We start from the raw sequence: 15369 nt of genomic DNA on the forward strand, positions 1-15369 counted from the left end.
AGATGGACAAGACCGAATCTGCACCTCCATCAGTTGCCTGTGAATGTCGGTGTCAAATTTCGCGACCTCACGAGCCAGTATGGGTTCATCTGCTAGCCTTAATCGGCTACGAAGAATATTAACCAGAGTCTCCAGTGTGGTGTTTCCCACTAATGAGACCGGTTCTTGCTCCTTCAAAAATAAATCCGGTAAAATTGGCCTGTTCGAGAAGTTCGGAAAAAACGGTAAAAAGTCCGGTTGTTTTGTAATTTCAATATAAGTATTTGTTGAAATATTCTGAGGTAAGTCGATATCGTCTTTTACAAGTATTTCACGTGCATTAATACACGTGACAAAATACGCACAAATTAGAAACAAAAACTGTGATAACTTGACATCCATGTTTACTGCTTCTAAACTTGTTAACGCGTACTGAAGTCGCGATATGATTGTGCAACCATGTCACTGATTTTTCGAGAAGTGGCCGTTTTATAACCATCGGGTTGACATGTTGGCTATTATCATTCATTCTCATAGGCAGAATTATGGTCCAATTAGTGTAATTATCCTACTCTGATATATTGGACCCATTTGACATGTATAACCTAACAGAGTTTATTCATAAATAGTTAATAACTGATATGGAATTTACTCTCTTTTTTATAAATCATTTCCCTAACGCTTTCTCCACCAAATTAGAAATATATTGCTGATGTTATATCGGATCATACAATATAAATAATATATAGAGAGATAGAGTGAGGATAATTAGTTCAGTGTAAGATCATAGTTCATTTCGTGAATATATCTTTTCGGCGTGTCGATAGTGGATTTTGAAGCGTTTTTTTTCTTCTATGCCAGCGACTTGCATGGTTTCTACTGGTAAATATCTTTCATAGGTCACTTATCTAAATTGAAACGTTGTTAAATTGAAGCGTGTGTTGGTTGTTTTTCACCAAGTCGGGTCAGTTACACACTCCGGTTTCTAAAATAACAGACCAGAACCATGCGTCTGGAACCATGCCAACTCGAGAGAAAGATAAATTTTATGCTGCCATACGTTTTGTGTCAATAGTAAAGGTATTTTTGTACGTTTTAGGACCATTGATTGTACATTTAATGTACAAATACCGCTCCCGCCGGTGTAGAGAGTGGTCGTTTACAATTGTGCATGTTTCATTTCCGTCAAAACATGTAGTTCCTGCTTTCGAGAGATCGCCCTTACATATTTTTTTCTGTTGCACTCGTTGTCAAATGAATAAGTTTAAACTAATAGTAGTGTGTATAGTAAGTCTGACCTTGATGGGCTGGACGACGATGACTGACTGGAAGAAGGAAAGAACAAAGGTTACAAGCCACTCATTCGCCTTGGTCTTTCCCCACTCCATGCTGTACAGGATCGTGAAGAACGCGGGTGCGATCACGCTGAAGAAACACACTGAAATGCGAGCAATAGAAATATATAGTAGTGTGCTCCATGTAAGAGAAGTTTCGATCAAACCTTGTTTAGAAATCACGAAGATAAAACAATGGATTTCCGTTATGCATTGCTTGAGGATACCAAGGTCATAAACCATGAGTACAAATTAATAGATAAGTAGTTCTGGTGGAATTTTATATGTAAATATCAAACATGTATTCGTTATGTGGCTATCGACCAACATAGTTACACACTATTGACTTACAACATCTGATACACATTTTATGTGCATGCATAACCTAAATAATAAGTATTACAACAACGCCAAAAATGTCAGTAACATTCTTTGTTTAATCTCAATCGAAAAGTTCGACGGTAATAAAGATAATTGCTAAATAATGGGGAAAAGACTAATGTGATTCATAACTATAATAAATGGACCAATAAACGTTCTTCTTGTAACAAATTTCTGATAAGTTTTTCTTAGGTTTAGGATTAGTTAACATTAAACAACAGGGCTCTAGTTGGAAACAATGTATGTACCACTAAAGGGTACACATTCGGGAAGAAAAGCACAAATTGGAAAATATTACTTTTATTTATTTTCTGTTTTAACTGCCAGTTATACACATTGCAAATACGTTTGATGTGAACAGAAGCGTGGTTGTCAACACTTCAGTTCAATGTGGAGAAGATTCGTATCCAGTCATTTTGAATTCATTTCATTTGTTGAATTATGGAGCAGACAAAAACAATTTAGAAGACATGTACATTTTAGAAATATGACTTTTGATAAGATAACGCACAAGGGAACATAATTGTTGGTGAAAATAGAACCCTTATTCATTTTTTTTATATATTGAACCTCGAAATGTGACCTTGATCTAGAAGGTAGGTAACTGCAGCATGTACTCTGCATGTCAGTTTAATGTGTAGAAGACCTGTGTCAATGTTAAATTCTTCCATCGGTACAGGAGAAATGGAGCGGACACAAAAATGGCTCTCTGAGCTTTGGTTCCTAGATGTGAACTTGCTATAAAAGGTGGGTAGAAAGAACATGGACTCTACACGTATAAACCGCCGAAGGAAGTACAGAATAATCTTAAGTCTTTAATACAAGAGAAGGCAAAGTCGAAGGATATGCTCCTCATGCACAAATTATAAGTCCATACTTCAATGTACTATGTATTGATGTTCCGAACAAATAATTACTATTACAAGCACCCATAGTGAAAAAATGGTACTGGTGGGATAATTTATGTAATAAGGAGTGCAGTTCTTGCATATTGAATCTCTATATTCCAAGTTGCATTTAAATCCGTTCAGGGTCTTATGATAATGCCATTAATGGTGCTTGCGCATATGTGCGTCTGTCAACGTTTTAAAGTTGCAATGACATCCCATCAGTAGAGGTATAGTTATTCTCTGGGCAATGTATAAGCAAAGCACATTCCTGTGCTTCTCTTATGAAAGATAGGTAAGGCAAGCAACAATTGATGTCATTTTGGAAATAACATCTTTTAATTTGAACCTAGAGGATATGAGAAGCACAGATACATACACGGTGTTCGAGTTACTAGCGATGAATGATTAGCGAGACAATTCCTAATTTCCATAGGGTGGGAGTGGTTTTGTGGTATAGGTATGTGTCTCTCACCCAAGAGGATGTGGGTCCGAACCCCACCATTGATATTTTCTCACGGTCTCGCAAAATGAACACCATTACTGGTTTCTGCCTAGGAAACGAACTCGAGAGTGTTTCTATAAGCTATTAGTAAACTTTCGTCACAATCGAGCTAAAGAAATTAGTTAATTAATGTCCAAAATATGTTCATGTTACCATCTCATAGAAGCCTGTTTTAAATTTGAGACCAACCATTATAAAAATAGCAAAATAATCCGGGACAGTTTATATTTGAGAGTCAATTCATCAGTTATCCTCTTATTGTAGCTTAATCAATATTTAATTTACAACGATTGTAAGAAAAGTTTTATTAACTTATGCTAAGTCACAATCGTTGGCACGATGTTACAAACGAGAAAAAAAACACATATCCAGCTTGGTGACCACAACCCAAACTTAGATACGCACGGCTCGGGACTATAACCCGCCTTGATGCGTTAACCAGACAGCGTAATTTAAGTTTTTAGCAACGATGTGTTTTTAAATATCATTGCACATGAAAAATTCAGCTCTTTTACATATATTTGACAACGATAAGAAAAGTGTATTTTTAGAAACACGTAGGTAGTAATATTAATACTATCCCAGAGTATTGAAACAAAGAAACAGCAAAACACTTCACTTCACTTACAGACCCATGCGATATAGTTACACCAGTGAGGGAACATGAATGGCTTCTTCTTCTTCTTGGCCCTTATCTTCTTGGCGTTCGGGTCTCCGGCGATGGTTGGGGCCGGGATACTGTCGAAGTCCTCCTCCTGTGGGTCGTACTTGTTCTTGTTACCACCCTTTACCAGCTCATTGATACTCTCTGTCGGACAGATCAGGAATTGTGGTTGTCATAGAAAGGCATTTGATGGCGTCAAGTGAAAGTAGTTGTAACTCCTAGGTCGGTCACTTTGATTGTACAAGTAGCAACGAAGTATTCAATCGAAATTAATGAATTGTGTTTAAACCCCTTTCGAAGAAGAGTAACACGAATTATTTTTGGTTTGTTTCATTAGTCTATTACACAGAACGTTACTATATCTGTAGATTAATAATTAAAATTAGTTTTTGAAAACAAACAAGAACACATTTGAATATATAAAAAACAATCCTCAGTAAAATGTCGTACACAAAACAAAGTGCCAACCTTTGAACTTTTTGAATTTGGACTCCTTAGGCTCTGGGCCCCACATGTTTGTGAGGGAGTTTGACGTGCCTAGGTTCTTCCATTTTCCGCGCTTGGGTTTGGTCTGGTTCGCCTGCATCACTGTGTTCTTTTTCTGTTTCGTCCTCCGGAACAGCGTAATCAGTAGGAAACTCGGCGGAAACACAATGATCGTGCTGGCTAAGCTGATAAAAATCTGCAAAAGGTTTGCTTTACTATAAATGTTACTTCGTACAATGGTACTCTTGTTTTGATCTACATATATAATCTATTTGATGCCCTTATAAAAGAGGGCTAGTTTCAATGGTTATAATAGAAATGATGTTGTGATGACGAGATTTCGGAATTTTAAAGGTATCCTGACATGATATAACGGTTGCTAAATTGTCAATATTGAACAAATTTGGATGTTGTTTTGAGTGAGCGTTATAACGTATATGACGAATCAGACCAATATAGATCACTTCTGACATGACATACCTGTGAGAGCGTGAAAGTGATGGGTCCAATGCTCATTGAGACCACCTGCTTCTGGGAGTCGTCCCCCTTTTCACCGTCAGACTTGAACCACATGGCATTCGTGATCATGGTCAGGAACAGCAGCGACATGCAGCACGAGATCCGTTGCACGCGCGTGAAAGAGCTGCGCGTGGGCCGGCTGAAAACGGACAGCCAAAGGTGGTCGCTTGAGAGCTTCTTGCGGACGGAGGAGGAGAATAGCTGCTTAAAGGCGACCAAGTCCTCGATGCTTGCGACCGGAAGTATGCGGTCTACCATTCCGTCATCCTCCTCGCACGCCAGCCACCGGTTGCATAGAAAGAAATATCTGCAAACAAAAACAAGAGGCGCATATTTTTTTATTCAAATATAGTTGTATGTTGTGTACGTAACAGTCACATATAATGGTGGCTGAAAAGACAATGATAAAACCGACATGTACTCAAATAAGGACAATGTAACACTCACAACGAGAATGAATAAGTATGTTGAATAAGTACCAAAGTATTATAATGTTAGTATAACACTTTCTTACTTCTCGCCGGTCTGTAGGTCGGAGACTTCTATCTGTTCCAGGTACCATGAACGCCAGGCGCTGTCACCGGAGTTGTCGTGCCAGACGCGACAGAAACTGAGCGGCCCTAGCTTCTGCTCGACGCTTAAAACGTAGTTCATGATGCTCCCCTTTCCGTGTGTCTGTGTAATATATATTTTTTTTTATATTTATTATACAACACAAAACGTGTATTTGCATGTTGCGTTAAACAGGTGCTGCACTTTTTAAAGAAAATTAAATGTTACGTCCGTTAAAAAACACGTTCATTGTTTGATAGTCTTTCACTTTTGGTATTTGAAATTTGGTTAATATTTTTTTCTTTGTTTAGATAAAAGGCAACTTGAGTTATAATTTGTACCGGGAATTGCTTAACGAATGACCGGGTGGTTTTGAATTAAGACTTTTTCAAATGAAAGCCTTCATGTAATGCACCAGTCAATTGTAACCAAATGCCCCCGCACCCCTGGGACATCCTAGATAAGACTCATTCCCCGCTGTTTTGGGCGTGAAAACAAAACCACCGCACTCACTCGGCACTGCGGGGCCACCTGAAAGGTAAAAACACGGCTCACTTCCCCAGGTATCCCCGGTATACCCCGGACCTGGAGGCCGTGGTTACAATTTGCTGGTACATAACGCAACCCATTTCATATCACTTGCATACAAATACTTATGATCATAAAAACAACAAACACAACGCACCTGTCGTTTCCCGTCAAACATCCTGCGGACGCCCGTGTCATGGACCTCCCCGGAGAGGATAAAGCTAATGCTGGACTTTGTGCCCGAGTTCTTTTTCATCCCCGTGTACACAGACACCTGGTAGTGGTAGTTGTCCGTGGGCAGGTTGTCCTCCAGGGGAGTCGCACCCCACTGCAATCATTTAATATGCATTTACATGCAACTATTCATAGCGATCACATAGTTTTACAAGGTCCATACCGGTGTTGTGGTAACCATATACCGAAACATACATTCAGCTTATCAAAACAAACTAAGCATCTGTTTTGACGCACTTGCAAGTCAAAATCTTTCGAAATATTTTAATATGAAATATAAGTTTTTAACTACAGATGTGCCCTAGACGGAAATTAGACTGGGTTAGATACAGATTTTTTTATAAATAGAGTCTCATATAAATTTGAACTCTAAAGACTGTAAAGCCATTTTGATTGTACCTTAATGAGGTCCTTCTTGTCCATATGTCTTGCCCAGATGAGGCCAATCACATACACTCCAAGCAGGGAGACGATGGTACTAAACACGGCAGCGTTCTCATTCAGGTCCTTGAACTTGGCCCACACGTTGTTAAAGTCGATGGTGTTTGGAGGCACCACCATCTCACCGCCGAAGGACGTCAAATGGGTGCACAGGCACTGTGTCGCGTTGTACGTTGTCAGGTTGCCCACCTGCAAACAGTAGATGATGGCGGATTCTTATTTGTAAAAACCATGTATTGTGTTTTTGATTGTAAACAGGATCTGGATTTAAATAATTTGTTTCTGCAAAACTAAATGCAAAACTGTTATTACCGGTTTCTTGATTAATTTACAGTAAATAGTATGCAATAAACCTCTCAGCTACTATAACACACATATTATATGTATACATATGTGTTTTCATGTTGTATGTGGATACCAAGATATGTCACAAAACATATTTGTTTCCACATCTCATTTTTTAAAACAAAAAGATCATGTACCATGCATCCGTCCGATTCCCATGTCTCGTTCTCGTGGTTCCAGAATCGACAGCCGCCCAGAAAGTGGCGGTACGTGTAGTTGAACATCGTCTCCTCAGACGATAGGTCCACTTTACCAGCTACACCGGGAAGAAGCGAGAGAGAATGATAATAGGTTAACAAAGAACAAATGATTAATAATACAAGTCTGATTGAAAAATTATATTGATTAGCATACGCAATTATTTTGCGTATCACAACTTCCTTGGACATTGTACTACTAGTATTTAATATGTTTCCTACAAAATTCCTAACAAAAAACTCCAAATGTCGTTATTTTTTGTATAAATTCATTTCATTCTATCTAAATAAATTGAGCCTTGCAAAATGTCAAAATGTCATGGGTAATCTATACTAAAAATGTGAAATGTTTTGCTTACATCTGAGTCTGACGCCTACATAGTACATTCCAGCCAGTCTGGTGAGCTCGGCGTCCGGGAAGAACGTGTGGCGTACCTCGTCCTCCTTCTCCCACGTCAGGTTGTACGCCGTGAACGCGTCCTCAGGGTGTGGAAGCGTCGTTTGAACCATGTAGTTTGTGTCGTTAGGCCGGCTTTCATACTGAATAAAACAAGGTTATAAATTATTTATATTTAACTTACAGACGAATGCACAAAACGAAAGAGAGAAAAGGACAGACAGAAGGAGTGACAGGCGAGCGCTTCGCATAGGAATAGACGATAAGCAGGGCCAGTCAAATTGAAACCCGTGTGGACAGACAGCAGACAGACAGACAGACAGACAGACATACAGACAGACAAACAGACAGACAGACATAAATACAGACAGACAGACAGACAGACACATACACAGACACAGACACAGACGCAGACCCAGACAGACTCTCACTCCTACGCACTCACGAATGCTGACGCACAGACAATAGCTCATACCTGTATGAGGATATCGAAGAGGTCCTCAGAGTCCCGCATTTCTGGCCGTACGACCATGTGTATGGTGGTGTCATTGTTTGTCACATTGATGGGATGGTACACCATGGAACTCTGTGAGTCTCCCTGCCGCAGGATCAGCGTGTAAAGTTTAGGGTCCGCCAGAAGGGTCGCGCTTGCTAAAATACAAGGTCTTGTTAGGATGTTTTCTTATAGAATTTGATAACTTCTTGGCTTAATCAAACCCAGGATGGCTGTTTTGACATATAACGGTTACGGCTTGTGCAGCCTTGGATGAGGTTTTGCTTTTCATAAAAAAATTAATATGCAGAATACTGGCTACTTTTTAAAAAGGCAAAAACACTGGTGTTGTATTCTTCCATTTATGACAATTTATTCTACGCTCGACAACAAACGATCATATCGCCAATTATTTAACAAATTCTTCTATTTTCACTCTTTACTCACTGCCGAGGTAGATTTCTATGGGTTCCGTGGTGTTGGAGACAGGCACCTCGTTCTTGGTTCCCGGCGTGGACAGCTTGAACGTCACAACTCCCGTCCCTATTGACGTCGTGTCGTTCTCGTTACCGTACGTAAACGGGTTGTCGTCGTTCATGATCAACTGAGAAATGTATAATTGAGAAAATTTGCGTTTGTGAACAATAAACTTTGAAAAAAAAATGCATTTCAAATTACATATACATAATCTTAACTCATTTTGATAGTTTCTTTAATTGTTGTCTTGAGATATCAAATCGCCGTTAAACCATTCAAAGGTAATTGTGTTGTTGTTGTTGTTGTTAAAGTTCAGGTTTCATTCTTCTGAAAAAACAACAACAACAATAAATCGCATCGCCGAAGCCGTATGTTACTTGTATTAATGTAAAAAATGTTTTTGTAGCGAGTGTGTGCTATTCTGGCCGTAACAATATTTTGATATCAACAATAAGATAAACACTATTCACTCTTGACATTAAAAGTAAAAAGCTGTATTTGGTAAAATTGATGTAATTGCCCTCTATTAGATCGCATACCGTCTGTCCGACTTCACTGTCGTTTCCGGAGCCCGAGAGGATACCCGTCGGCATTCTCACTCCCGCACCACCATCCCCCATAGACTCATCTGTTGTCATGGAAACATTGCATGCATTTTAACATGTCGCAATGAGCAATTATGATATTATATACAGAATTGCTTCAAAATGTATGAAGCTGGAATTGGACTGTGGCTGTTTGTTTATCTGTGTAAACTGATCGAGAAATGCCATGTGACATTTATAACGAATGTGATATGCATATGGATAATTATCTAGAATGTCACAAATGCCAATTTTCTCATTTATACATTCCTCATGAACTTTACAGAGCAACATGATACATAAAGTCAACATTTAGTTTGTATCTGGAAATGAATTATTCAAATCGAATATAATACAATCATTTATTTAGTATAATGACCAAGGTCTGCTATGTGCTTTAGTTTGTCCAAGGCTTTTACACCAAAATAATCTATGTTCACAGAGTTCACTGTTATGATTATGCAAATCAGACATTCTTGAATCGTGTTGGTTGTCGATGAAGTAAACGTACCGTCCGAGCCGTTGGCGGAGGCCCTCTTCATGGAGACCTTGAGGCCCTTGGCGCTTAGCTCCACCGTCTGGTTTGCGTCAGTCTTGTTCAGTAGGACGCTTGATACAGAGTCAATGGACGAAAGGAATGACTTGCTCACACCTCGATCCTAAATGAGCAATTCAGTAAGTGTTGTATGAATGCACATAAACGGTTATCGTGCAATGAAATGGGAAAAACGGGATAAAGCTTCGCAATGCTTCTGCACGGACAACTAATATACGCTGTGGAAAGGGCGGTGTATTTATTATGTATAAATCAAATTTGGACTACAGTATTAAACATATTAACGAATCAATTAATGACAGAATATGCGGTATAGAGATAGACTGTGTATCCGTAAAGATATTTGCGTTTTGTGTATATATGCCTTCAGCAAATTATCCAAATGATATGTTTGAAAGCTATATAAATTCCCTATATGCCATTTATAACACATACTCTGCTGATGGTATTGTTATGTTCTTTGGAGACTTGAATTCCGAAATTACTATACAAAATAGTCATAACAATGTACGAGGTTTATTATTCTCTAATTTCGTAATGTCAAATAATATGTTATCTTTAATGCATCTACCTTCATGTAAAGGTCCTAAATTTACGTATGTTACTATGGAATCTATGTTAGACCATATTATTATTTCAAATTGCGATAAAGAGTTGTTTCAGCATGTTGAAATATTAGATGATGATATGTTCTCTGTATCTGATCATTTACCTGTATTTGCAATTATTTCTGTACCATTTATGCGCACAACTGATGTTAATATAAAACGTCACATTGCATGGCATAAACTGAACAAAACGCATATATCCGCCTACGAAGAAAGCTTAACCGGACGTTTGCAAATTGAGGAAACGGAAGATGTTAACGTGATATATAATACAATCATTAAAGCAATAACATCAGCGTCACAACAATGTCTCCCACATACGAAATATAACCGTCATGCAAAGCCTTACTGGGCACAGGAAGTTAAAAGCGCATATAATAAACAGCGTGAAGCAAGGCAATGTTGGATAGCGAAGGGACAGCCACGTGGATGGCATCACGAATCATATGCAACATATAATAAAAGATATAAACGAAGTTTTGTTACGATACAAAAAACGGCGATTGAAAAAGTTGAAAGGACATTTAATAATCAACTTATAGAAGCAGCTGAATGCGATAACAAACTATTTTGGAGCTTAGTAAAATCTAGAAAACATAAAAAATCAACTGTATGCAGTCAACTATCATACGAAAACGAAACAGCCAGGGACCCAGAAAGTATACTTGAAATTTTCACCAAGTATTTCAAAGACGTTTATACCCCCCTCAACTGTGACCATTTTGACAACAATTTCAAAGAAACTGTTGAAAAAGAAGTACACCGCTTAAAAGATATAAATGGTAGCGATGTGGTTAGTGCGCCAGAATTAGCCTCAATATCTAGCGAAGAAATAAAATCGTATATTAAAACGCTTAATAAAGGAAAAGCCTCATCATATGATATAGTTTTTAACGAGCATCTGATCTACGGCGGACAAGCATTGTGTGCAGCACTGTCATTTTTATTTAATCGAATAATTGTGTCAGGAATTATTCCTAAAATGTGTAAAAAGGGACTTATCATACCAGCTTACAAAGATAACGGCAAACCAAGAAGTGACCCAAGAAATTACAGACCCATAACACTACTGCCAGTAATTTACAAACTTTTTGAAAAGGTTTTGCACAGTAAAATAACTACGTGGATGAAAGACACTGGTGTTAAGTTTCCAAACCGTCAACAGAATGCTTATCAGAAGAACACAGGGGCAATAACTGCGTCTTTTAACCTACAAGAGTCAATATATCACAATCTAGAACTTAATAATAAAGTATATGTTGCGATGCTCGATACGAGAATGGCGTTCGATACAGTTTGGTTGGATGCAGTATTTTACAAAATTGCAGAACTGGGTATAACAGGCAAAACGTGGTCATTAATTGTTGACGCTCACACTGACATGTATAGCTGCATATCGGCAAATGGCTTAACGCCTAACTTTTTCCCGGTAAAACAAGGGATAAGGCAAGGTGGGATACTCTCAACTTGGATCTACAACCTCTTCATAAACGGCCTCCTCGAATTGTTGGAGCGAAGTAACCAGGGGACAAATATCATCAACATAGCAACGAGCAATACTACTTTAGCAGACGACATCGCTTTAAGTGCAATATCGCCGTCAGGGCTCCAAAATCTACTAAATACTGCGTATGAATACACCTGCAAATTTAGATATATGATTAATTCAGCAAAAAGCTTCATTATGATATTTGGAGACCATTCCAGGAATAAGACGAGCAATAGTTTTTACCTAGGACATAATAAAATTGAGCACACGAACAAGTTAAGACATGTTGGTGTACAGCTAAATGACAAATTGACAGATAATGATAAAGTTACGGTCGCATGCAGAAAAGCTGAAGCATCATTTTATTCATTGTTGTCGCTGAACGTCGGAACCTGTTTAATTAACCCACTTACGTCAGCAGAATTAGTGTCAAAAATATGTGTATCAAAACTCCTTTTTGGGGCAGAACTGTGGAACAACTTATCGAAGACAAACTATCTGCAACTAGAACGCTTTATACGAATGGCTGCAAAACTAATACAGCGATTTCCTATACGAACTCGTACTGATATATGCTTGGCGATGCTCGGTATGAAGTCAATAGAAAGTCAAATAGATATTAAAAAACTAACGTTTCTTGAATGTCTTTGTAATATGCCAGTGCATGTACTCTCCAAGCAAATCTTCAACCTGCGGCTAGCCATGTATGCATGTCGAACAAATAAAATCACTCAACGGGGATACATACCGGATATAATTAACATACTATCAAAGTACAATCTGCTTCCAGTTATTACAAGATATTCATACACAGGACAATTTCCTACGAAATCAGCTTGGAAGATCACTTGTAAAAAAGCAGTGTATCAACACCATTTGAACAAATGGAAACAGAGACTACAAAACGATGTTTCTTTTACAAGATTCAGATGTTTGCATACAAGTATTGAACCAGCGATAATATGGACATGCGCATCAGACTTCCGGTCACGCCGACATGCACTGGAAGTGAGCAAACTCTGGATATCACCAAACCCGTATGATAATAGGGGACCGATATTATGCCATGCGTGTGGTGTTGTAGTTGACAATATTGTAAATCATGTTGTATTTTACTGCCATTTATCATCAGACATAAGAATACGATTCTATGATATTATTTCAAATGAGTTTATCAATGATGTATCCATGTGTTTGACTAATTGTGATGATGAAACAAAGTTACAATATTTGTTAGGAAAAAGGCATCATGCATTTCCTAGCAAGAAGGTTCATAAACACTTTCTACGTATCGCAATTAGCTATGTTTTTAAATGTTTATGTGTAATAAAATTGCATTTTCAATTATAAGCTTATGCAAAGCTATAAAGATGTAATAACACTTGTAATTGATTAAAGCATTCGCCTGAAACTATGTATATTGTAAATACATAAAGTCATTTTGTCGTTATAATAATGTATAAAATATATATGTATGTAAATCATCACTAAATGAACAAATTAACAAATATTGATAACGTCATAAAGAATCACATTTTTTATGTTTGAACATTTCATTATATTACCTTATACATCATATGATTGCATCTGTTAAATTGTATTAATTTATTATATGTTTTTTTTTTCTTATATCATATGTTTGCATTTAATCATTAGTTAATCATGTTTTGTCTTTCTTATATCAATTGCTTTGCTATGAATGTGCATGTATTTTTTTGTTCTCTTTATTATAATTATGTATGTATCTCTTCAAGAGGAAATAAAGAACATATATATACAATCATGTCACACAAGCAGCATCGTTTATATCACTATTTTTCCTCTTAAACACAATTTTTCAATTCGCAAACTTACGGCGTTTTTCTTTATGAGGTCCCTGCGTCGTTTCTCCTTGTCAAAGAACCTGTTGTAGTACCACTCGACGTCCCCGGGCTCCTCCAGCACCCCGATATAGCAGAATATGTCGTTCCGGGCCAGTTTCAGGATCTCGGCACTCACCATGATCTCCTCGCTGATGTTTTTCAACACAGACCTGTACGACATGCAGAAGGTCAATATATTGTTGCCAAGCTCGTTGTTTTCAACTGCGGCTTGGTTGTTAACGCATAAATTATATGTTTATCTTATTGATGTTTCTGCTTATTCTTGGGTGACAAAAAAAACAACAAAATCAACAACAACTGCAACACTATTAACTACAAGTGTTGCATCAAACGACGAACGTGATAGTTTGTTTACTTTGTTTCCTCCAAATTGAAGGTTTGCTTTTCAGTTCGACATCAAAATACTACTAGAAGTTTACCTGAAGATGGACTCGTAGAAGAAGAGGTACTTGTAGAGCTTGTCTAGAGGCGGCGAGTGCAGGAGGTCGCAGCGCTTGAGAAGTTTGTTGTAGGGGAGCGGGGCGGTGGACGCCATCTCCTCCTCCGTGAGCTCCGTCAATTCAACCTCGTCATCGTCCAGCTTTATGTCAGCGCCCTCTTCCTCGGCCTCCCCGTTAGCAACTAAAATGCGGAAACGGGGCAGTGACAGCTTAACCGCGTGTGTTTTGCAGTAAGTTATATTGACTGAGATATCGTCTATGTTGGGGAAACGTTTGTATCACAAACCAAACCTTTTTTACGTATTGTTTCAACTCTGAAGGTCTAAACTCAGATTGCTTTTAAGTGTGTGAAACACAAAATGCTGGACGTATTATTTTCATATCAGTATTCTTTATTAAGCCCGTTCAATAATTGCCTTTCCTCAAAACCTTTTTAATAACGACAACGTGTTCGTTTGCAACTTTTTTTAGAAAAACAACCTACCCAAAATACATCAGAAGTGAGAAAACGAATGTCAACATTACATAATAATCATTTAAACCGCCGGGCGTGTACATACTTTCCTCGTCTGTGGGTCCCATGACGGCCTTGGCGTCCGCCTCTGCCTGTCGGATGTTCTCCTTGTGCGCCGCAAGCAAGGCCTCTGTCGCGTCAGGCTTCGGGAGCACATTACTCACGCCAGAGACAACCTCTGCAGAGGGAAAGCAGTCACATATTTGACTGGTTGACTGCATTTATCATTAAGTCCTTATACAATGGCCAGTTTCAGTTTCAAATGTCTCAAGTTTGTCGCGATATCATATATTTACAAATTAAATTTGTGTGATTATTTTAATGTCCTTTGTATTATTGTTGGGATATCCCGCCACTTTAAACAGCGCGTTACTTTTACGTGTAACATCGTGTCAGACAGTATCGGGGTTTGAAACGAGCATTTTCAAACATTTAAGTGTTACAATAAGGTATTTAAAATAAGTTCATTTCCAGCATCAAAATAATGAAAGGCACCAGACTGTGTTTTCATAGCATTAGTAATATATGATCTTACTTGAACCGACGTCTGTCAGTGTGTCCATTGGCTCGTCGGCAAAGCCTTCAGTGATTTCAGCCGAGTTCTTGATGGCGTTTGTTGCGCTTTCCTGAAAGTACAAAGCGGATTAAATGGCATACTCAGTAGGTAGAAGGTTACAAACGGCTTGGGTCGTTATATATGTGTAGTTTTATAACAGTAAAAGTTAATGTTTTAGAAAGTTGAAATCACTTGTTTTTTTTGCATTGACTACTAGTATGTCTGCATTTCTCCCTCCCCTCTCCCATATCACACACACCGACAACACCATTGTCAAGGTCAGCTAAACTTATCCTCCACATCCAAGCCTCAATCATTGT

The 15369-nt window shown here is 38.2% G+C and overlaps 1 protein-coding gene across 1 annotated transcript in view; it reads right to left on the reverse strand.

Annotated features, from left to right (window-relative positions):
• The window catches only part of LOC128216291 (uncharacterized), a 33302-nt gene that overhangs the window by 11437 nt on the left and 6496 nt on the right, over nucleotides 1–15369 (reverse strand). The window contains exons 10-26 of the mRNA XM_052922861.1: nucleotides 15029–15119; nucleotides 14540–14671; nucleotides 13959–14160; nucleotides 13511–13688; nucleotides 9515–9662; nucleotides 8959–9047; nucleotides 8390–8546; nucleotides 7925–8100; nucleotides 7412–7592; nucleotides 6993–7111; nucleotides 6469–6699; nucleotides 5993–6163; nucleotides 5270–5430; nucleotides 4717–5062; nucleotides 4219–4432; nucleotides 3715–3894; nucleotides 1278–1417 (exon numbers count right to left, since the gene is read on the reverse strand). Of these exons, the coding sequence (XP_052778821.1) occupies nucleotides 1278–1417; nucleotides 3715–3894; nucleotides 4219–4432; nucleotides 4717–5062; nucleotides 5270–5430; nucleotides 5993–6163; nucleotides 6469–6699; nucleotides 6993–7111; nucleotides 7412–7592; nucleotides 7925–8100; nucleotides 8390–8546; nucleotides 8959–9047; nucleotides 9515–9662; nucleotides 13511–13688; nucleotides 13959–14160; nucleotides 14540–14671; nucleotides 15029–15119 (2916 nt within the window). The remainder of the gene's footprint in view (nucleotides 1–1277; nucleotides 1418–3714; nucleotides 3895–4218; nucleotides 4433–4716; nucleotides 5063–5269; nucleotides 5431–5992; nucleotides 6164–6468; nucleotides 6700–6992; nucleotides 7112–7411; nucleotides 7593–7924; nucleotides 8101–8389; nucleotides 8547–8958; nucleotides 9048–9514; nucleotides 9663–13510; nucleotides 13689–13958; nucleotides 14161–14539; nucleotides 14672–15028; nucleotides 15120–15369) is intronic.

Source organism: Mya arenaria, chromosome 2 (assembly GCF_026914265.1).
Source record: "Mya arenaria isolate MELC-2E11 chromosome 2, ASM2691426v1".
NCBI lineage: Eukaryota > Metazoa > Mollusca > Bivalvia > Myida > Myidae > Mya > Mya arenaria.